The sequence below is a fragment of the Hypomesus nipponensis genome, chromosome 23, assembly GCF_054491055.1.
Source record: "Hypomesus nipponensis isolate SF chromosome 23, ASM5449105v1, whole genome shotgun sequence".
Taxonomy (NCBI): domain Eukaryota; kingdom Metazoa; phylum Chordata; class Actinopteri; order Osmeriformes; family Osmeridae; genus Hypomesus; species Hypomesus nipponensis.
The window spans coordinates 4,243,024-4,251,298 of record NC_140383.1 but is presented as its reverse complement, the minus strand read 5'-3'; the positions used below and the strand labels follow the sequence as shown (position 1 = coordinate 4,251,298).

Sequence of the window (8,275 nt, the reverse complement as noted above, 5' to 3'; positions counted from 1 at the left end):
AATGGCATGAACATACTGTGTGCAGCTGAGAAGAATATGATTTCTAAGGGGCAGTGTGTTAGCTACCACAGTTAGCCAGTTGACAAACATGGTGGAGATTATGGTCTTGAGTCTCCATATGAGACTAGGTTTATATGAAACAAGTTTTCAACACCATCCGATTTAAATGTTTTAGTTGTTCAATCATTTTCTTGCAGGCTACCAGGTTTTTTTTGCCTTGCCATTTTGCTAACTGAAGAATTAACTGGGTCCAAAAGTTTCGAAATCCCTGTAGATTACTTTATAAGTTCCCTTGGTGAATAATTATATTGTAAGCCTGGTGCCTTGTGCTTTGTTAGTGATATAGTACAGGTTACAGTAGGTTGTTCATCATTACTCTGGGGTTTTTAAACCGTCAGTTAGAAAAGATAGGCCTACGTATTTGGTTATGCTGCTTGTATTGGTTTACCTAGCGCTATGGTGACACTAGCGCTCATCACCACACTGGTTAGAATTTGAAGTGGAGAAGACCATAAAGGCTTGCGAAGCTCAATGTGGACAAAGTCTAACCGTTCATTATCAAACATCAGTAGAAGGGGTGGGCAAGGCAAGTAAACTGCTGCTGTTAGTAAGCCTATTACTATTAGCACGTTAGCACTCTGAGTGGTAGCTCTCTATGCATTATTGATGCCGCCAGGATAAATAGACGCTGTAAATCAGCTAATGAAATGTCTGGGACAGGCGAGACGACACGCCCTTGAGATTCAGCTGTCTGAAACAATAGCCCACGACCTGTTCAGATTTGGGGGGTTGGGGGTGCATGCATAGATTGTGCGGTAGTTTTAATCTACTTATGTCGTTTGAAATGGTTTAAAAACCAAACATTTTCATAGTTTTCCTACCCGTGATTTGGAAGATTTGTAGGCTAATTTGTGAGGTGTGAGGCCAACTTATAACAGATGCTGCAATATTTGAAATGTGCCTTTTTTTATTGTGCAGGGCACCATAATCATGGCCTGGCTATTATAGAGAACAATATACTGTTTGGTCTAAATAACACGTCTGTTAAAAATTGGCGGTCTCGCAATAAAACAAAACCTTTACTAACAACAACCGTTGTATTATCACTGGGCTTTCAAATCTTTTTCTTTTTTTTCTGGTCGGTTACTGTAAATTCTAAACGGGTGAGAAAATTGGATGGCGCGTGCGCAGTGTTCTATCTGACGTACCCAGGCACCGAGCCTTTCGCATTGCCGGATTCTTGATTTCAAGACATAACGGGACCAGGAAGGCACGCTATGCGAAAGAACCGAAGATTTTACAGCAGACGGTAACGAGTTTGTTTCAAAAGTCAAACTACAGGGCGCAAGAAGACGAACGCTGCCAGAAAATAACCAAAAAATCATATCTAAACACGTTTATGCGGCGGGACTATGAAGCGAAGGATAGCCTATCCCGCTCAGTTGTATGGCTGCTTTACAAACCGTTAAAAATGCCGTGAAAATAAGAACAGACGACTGAAAGTCCGCTACTTCTCACGCTGGTAAACATACATGCATCGGCCGTGAGTGATGTATGCAGCAACAGTGATGAACATTAGGTAGCGTCGGTTAAGGTGCAAGGAGACATTAGTAGCCTATACAGTGACAAATAGTCGACGGAGAGCTGTCAAAAGGATGGATTTCAGCGTGCTACGGAATCTCATCAGCAGATACGTAAGTGGAGCCCAACGGTGACATTGTTGCAATCGTCCTTGCGACTCCAACTCTATTTGCGTAACATTTCATGCTACATTAGTGATCAGGCAGGCAGACCGCTTGTTGACTTGTTGAAATACGGTCGAGGGACTGCCAGTGTAGGCCGTGGGAGTGTGTACGTTTGTTCCAGGATAATTAGGTCTTTATCTGTGCTGATAGAACAATTGATGGGTGGGTTTTTTACAGTGGAATGGGAAGCCATTTGCGCTCTCCAACACTTTGTTTTCAATCTGAATAGCGAATGTGCCAGTGCATCCAAACGCATGTGGGTGTGTTTAAGAGAGAAACAGCCCGTGTGTGCTTGAGCGAGAGAGATTAACTTGACTGGCCCATGAAGGTTTGAGTAGTAACACACATTCCCTTGCAAAGGTTCTATGTGGTTTTCAGAAACACACGTGATGAGGTGGTGTGTGTGTGTTGGGGGAGGGGAGGGGGGGGGGCATCAGGTAGAAAGAGAGACCAGAGGCATCCGATGAGTTGGGGCAGTGGGGAGATGGGGTGGTGGGAGGGGGTGGGGGTAACAGGCAGATGAAAATGGCAACAGACAGACAAGTTATGGGCAGATACATTTTAACTGGACAGAAACTCAGTACCCAACCTCCCCCACAGAGATCAAACACAGTGAGAATCGTTTACAAAAAAGCAGCAGTAATCACAGTCAGGAAACGGCTGTGAAAATGATGATAATGATAGCGCTGTTAGTTACAATCCTATTACCGGTCAGCTTGTGTGTGGGTGTGTGTGAGGGGAGTTGTATTTGGGTGTGTGCATGCAGAGTGTATATTTGTAGTTGTGTGTGTGTGTGTGTGTGTGTGTGTGTGTGTGTGAGTGCGTAGTTGTGTGCATGTGTACTGTATCTGTGTAGATGTCTGTGTAGAGATGTGTGAAAGTTAATCACAGGTCTGGTAATCAGTCAGGGAGCAGGAAACAGTTGTAACAAACAGGCAGTCGGACGCCAAGGAGGAAGGCTGACAGGAAACAGACCAATAAAGACTAACTGTCTAACCAAGAAAAACTGTCTTCCGGTGGGCGGAAACAAGTCAGGTCTTCATCAGACCAACAACCAGGCCTTTACTGATGCTCTGAGACCAGCTCAGCTGTGATGCTCTGAGTCCAGCTCAGCTGTGATGCTCTGAGACCAGCTCAACTGTGATGTTCTGAGTCCAGCTCAGCTGTGATGCTCTGAGACCAGCTCAGCTGTGATGTTCTGAGACCAGCTCAACTGTGATGCTCTGAAACCAACAAGCTGGTGAATATATTATCTCTGGGACCAATAGATGGTTAGATCATATGGATGTTATCGTCTCTCATGATTACAGTGAACAGAGAGGATATTGGTGACTTACAGTCAACACAGAAACAGCGTGAAACTGTGCGTGTGCGAGATATGGCTGCTGCTATGTATGACAGATGCCCCCCTCACTCTAGCGGCAGGGGAAATCAGATTCTCTAGTGAGGTGGAAGAGGAGGAGGAAAAGGAAGGGGATAGGTTCATTGACCTCTCCTCATCCCTCACACTCCTATCTCCACCCATCTCCCCCTCTCTATCCCTGCATAGCTATGGGAGGGGGCACAGTCAGGATTGTATTTAGAAACATCAAAGAAAAAAGACAGCAACTACTTTTTTTAATCGCTTAGTATTCAAAACTAAGTACTTGCACAATTATACAACAGGAGTGTTCATTTTACTTGTTGTGTGATTATATAGTTCTTTTTCCTTAACTTTTAAGCTGTTGAGTCGGTGGTGTGTGTGTGTGTGTGCGTTGCTTGAGTGTGTTTGTGTGTGTGTTCCACCTAGTCCACTGAAAGGCTGTCATAATCTTACCACAGAACAAGAAGAGTTCTATGACAAAACTTTGAGTTGAACAACCCCTAATGGTTCTCACTAGAACTGTGTGTGCATGTTTGTGTGTAAGTGTGTGTGTGTCCCTTGCAGCTCCCCCTGTTGAGTGCCCTTTGTCAGCTGGTAATAATAGCAGTACATGTTCCTGTATCCTGGCTCTGGGCAGAAGAGCCCGGAGAGACACACGATGTCATGGCCAATAACCCTGTCTGTAGAAGAGTGTGTGTGTGAGGAAAAATGAGGGTGATTTCCCATGTTTTCACGCATTCTTTGTGGCCCCCTGTCAACCCTCATCCTCCTTGACCGCTTCCTCTTGCTTCACTGCGGTGGTACCTGTACCCCCTCTCCGACCTGACTGCCCTCCAGGTTGCCCCCCCCAGGATGTGAGGGCCCAGGGGGCCAGCTGGAGGGCTTTAAAGGGGCTCCTGTTAAGTTTACAGCTCTGTCGGCCTGCTGAAGGCCTGGAGTTGGCACCAGCTAGCGCTGAGAGGCAGAGCTTGTGTCAGTGCATCTGTGTTACCGCGTGGACATTCTAGCGCTAACATGGCCAAGGGCAGGCTATTCCTGTCTGAGACTGCAGGCTGTGGACTGGAGGTGGGTGTAGGAGGGAGGGGGAGGGGGAGGGGGAGGGAGACCATGTGTTCACCCGGAACAAAGTTCATTGTTTCAGCTCGTCAAATATAAACTCTTCTTTATATTCTGCTGTTCTGAACAGCAGGTTTAGTTCTGGCTTTAAGGAGATTGTCTCTGTGTGTGTGTGTGAGGATGGGAGTGACTGGGTAGAAAAGAGGGAAGAAGTGCAGCTGGATTATAGAGTTATGTAACAGCTAGATCCCATCGGGGCAGGGATGGAGGCATGGAGGGAGCACAATGTAGAAGGAGCAGATATTTTTGTCTTTTTTTTCGTGTTTTTTTTTTTTACGTAAAGGAGAGTCATCACTGCTAGTGACCTGACTGTCTCCCTGAAGAGGGTCAGCCAGTGGCCATTATGATGAACACACACACACACACACACACACACCTTGGGCCTTGGGTGGTCTGTTAACCTTTAGTCTTGCTGTCACAAACAGGTCCTCGTCTCCTCTCTGCGATTCCACACTGTTGCCATGGTGATTAATGACAGATCACTGGCTGGAGGAGCAGGATGAGCATGATGGTGTGTGTGTGTGTGTACATGTATGTGTGTGTGTGTGTGTGTGAGAGAGACACAGAGATCATAATTATGAGCTCTGTCTGACCTGACCACCTGTGTGTGTCCTCATTAACCCAGGCTCCTGTATTTACCATGGTAGTACACAGCACTCCCTGCCCTCACTCTGCATGTATGGATGGCATAAATGTATTTGGAATGTGGATGGAGTGTGTGTGTGTGTGTTTGTGTGTGGATGGAATACATATGTGTGTATTTTTTATGTGGTTGTGGATTTTGGTGTTTCTGTATGTTGTGTGTTTGTCTGCGTGTGTCAGAGAAAGAGAGAGCACTGCCAGGTTAATTGGAGTACTTCATTAAGAATCCTCCCAGTAAAGAGGATGTCGTCTCCGAGGTAACAAGCGATGCCTGCTCTACACGGCCCACATCACCGCAATGCAGCGTGGGATAGCGAGGAGGACAGCGCTGGAGGACTGGGGCGGCTACATCTTTGTTACATCTCGTGTGTGTGCGTTCCTACCTTCAAAAAATGAGTTTTCCCTTACACAGTATAGTCCGTGGAATTAAAGCTAGGTAGCTCATCCCAAGTATAAGTGAGATGGATGTGTGTGTGTGTGTGTGTGTGTGTGTGTGTGTGTGTGTGTGTGTGTGTGTGTGTGTGTGTGTGTGTGTGCATACTCACGTGCAAGTGTGTGCGCTGTCCAGGGTCTTATCTTTGTCACCCAGCACACCGCGCTGCGATAGCCAACCCACCAACCTGCTCCCTGCTCTTTCTCTGTGGTGATGTAACATCATCTTTATATAGAAACCATTTTAGGTTGATTAATCAGCAACGTAAGTCCAACATGTCCTACACAGAGCCAGGGAGAGAGAGAGAGGGAGAGAGGGGGAGAGAGAGAACGGAGGAGAGAGAGAGAGAGAACGGAGGAGAAAGAGGGAGAGGAAGAGAGAGAGAGAGAGAGACAGAACGGAGGAGAGGGAGAGGGGGAGAAAGAGACAGAACAGAGGAGAGAAAGAGAGAGAGAGGGAATGGTGGGATGGGGTTCGATATGGATCAGAGGGGATTAGTGATCTGACTGCAAATCCCTCTCTCTCTCTCTCTCTCTCTCTCTCTCTCTCTCTGTCTCTCTCTCTCTCCCTCTATCCCTCTCTCCTCCTAACCGTCACATTTTCAGAACGTGACAGTATTTCAGGAGAGTGGAAAAGGCAGAGGGGGGAGTGGTGAAAAGAAGAGAGAAGGAAGACCTGATCTCGTGGAGAGGAAGTAAGAGAGGGATGTGGAGGTGAAAACCCAGAGAAGATAACAGAAACCCAGAGTAGATAACACACAAAGACACACTGGAAAGGTGATATACACTACACACTGACGTTGACATATCTCCGATAACTAGAGGGATACACACACACACACACTCTGTGACTGGAGTGGTGGTATAGGGTGTTATTTTGGCTCGGCTCTTGTAACTTTGGAAACGCACACACACACTGTGGAGCGTTATCAACTGCCGCTGGCCAAAATGCCCCTGAATGCAATAAGATAGAATTGGATAGACACAACCAGCCGGAGCAACAGATCTTGATCTTGGTTGTTTACAAAAATGCTGACACGGCACTCCTGTCAGCGTATCAAACCATCCCCGTATCAGATATACAGTTGTGATTGGCCGACCACATTCAGGTTGGAGGGAAATCATCGTGAATGAGAGGGTGGCCAGATCCATCTGTCAGAGCAGGTAAACCATGAGTTCTGAATATCATTCCTCTGCTATGCCTGAATTGCAAATTGCTGCATCTCTCTCTGTCTCTCTCTCTCTCTCTCTCCTTCTCTCTCTCTCTCTCTCTCTCTCTCTCTCTCTCTCTCTCTCTCTCTCTCTCTCTCTCTCTCTCTCTCTCTCTCTCTGTGTCTCTCTGTGTCTCTCTCTCTCTCTCTGTCTCTCTCTCTCTCTCTCTCTCTCTCTCTCTCTCTCTGTGTGTGTGTCTCTCTCTCTCTCTCTCTCTGTCTCTCTCTCTCTCTCTCTGTGGGGGTCAGTCTGTTGCTCTGGTGTGTTGGAGGGGGTCCAGGTCAGCTGACGCCTGCTGAGCGTTGAGTCTATTTTTACTCTCCGACCATAAACCTGTTGATCATCAGGGAGACTTTGTCCTGCCCACAGAGGGGCACGCGATCGGACCGTCTCTCTCTCTCACACACACACACAGCCCCCCCCCCCTCCACACACACACACAGCCCCCCCCCCCCTCCACACACACACACAGCCCCCCCCCCCTCCACACACACACACAGCCCCCCCCCCTCCACACACACACACAGCCCCCCCCCCTCCACACACACACACAGCCCCCCTCCACACACACACACAGCCCCCCCCCCTCCACACACACACACAGCCCCCCCCCCCCTCCACACACACACACAGCCCCCCCCCCTCCACACACACACACAGCCCCCCCCCCCCCCTCCACACACACACACACCCTCCATGACACACCCCTCTCTTTAGAACTCTGCCCTCACATGGTTGGACTGCCTGTATTCTGCAGCCATGCCGTCAGGCCAGGCTGATTTCTCATTTGGCTGAGATGAGTCAAGAGAATCCAGCTCTAATTGTATCCAGTGAGATGGTGTGGTATTTTTCTATTGTTATCTGCACTAGCAGTACAGTGCCTACCAACTCAAAGTATTACTCGAACACCGTCTCCAGGACGAGAGATGGTCACCGACCATTAGGATGGTTTTTGGACCAGTTCGATCATTTCAAACTTTCACTATTGTGTGCGAGTGTTCTAGAACCGATTATAGTTCCATTCAACTGCAGTGTGAACTGGGCAGGGTGGGGAATTCTAGAACATTCCAGCGTTCTTGGCAGATGCACAGAGCTTTGTTGGTGGCAAAATATCACAGGACTGACTCTCTCTCTCTGTCGCTCGCTCTCTCTGTCTCTCTCCCTCTGTCTCTCTCTCTTTCTCTCTCTGTCTCTTTCTCTGTGTCTCTCCCTCTGTCTCTCTCTCTCTCTGTCCAGGTATCTCTGTCCAGGTCTCTCTGTCTCTCTAATTGTGTAAATTTGATAAACTAGTATGTCATGTCCTCCCACACACACAAACACACACACAAACACACACAGCACCTACCCCACAATGCATCAAATGACTCTTCAAGGATGACAGCACCATAGAAGACTCAGACACACGTTTACCTGGGTGAAAGATCCCTCTGGTGGAGGGTTGATGGTGGTTAGAGATCCCTCTGAGAGGAGGGTTGATGGTGGTTAGAGATCCCTCTGAGAGGAGGGTTGATGGTGGTTAGAGATCCCTCTGAGAGGAGGGTTGATGGTGGTTAGAGATCCCTCTGAGAGGAGGGTTGATGGTGGTTAGAGATCCCTCTGAGAGGAGGGTTGATGGTGGTTAGAGATCCCTCTGAGAGGAGGGTTGATGGTGGTTAGAGATCCCTCTGAGAGGAGGGTTGATGGTGGTTAGAGATCCCTCTGAGAGGAGGGTTGATGGTGGTTAGAGATCCCTCTGAGAGGAGGGTTGATGGTGGTTAGAGATCCC

The 8,275-nt window shown here is 47.9% G+C and overlaps 1 protein-coding gene across 3 annotated transcripts in view; it reads left to right on the top strand.

Moving 5' to 3' along the window:
- Positions 1-1,198: 1,198 nt before the first annotated feature.
- Positions 1,199-8,275, top strand: part of LOC146233670 (phospholipid-transporting ATPase IH-like) — a 29,301-nt gene continuing 22,224 nt past the window's right edge. For all 3 annotated transcript variants that reach the window (XM_084688901.1, XM_084688900.1, XM_084688902.1), the window contains exon 1: positions 1,199-1,694. In XM_084688901.1, the coding sequence (XP_084545027.1) occupies positions 1,656-1,694 (39 nt within the window). In that variant the 5' untranslated portion in view covers positions 1,199-1,655. The remainder of the gene's footprint in view (positions 1,695-8,275) is intronic.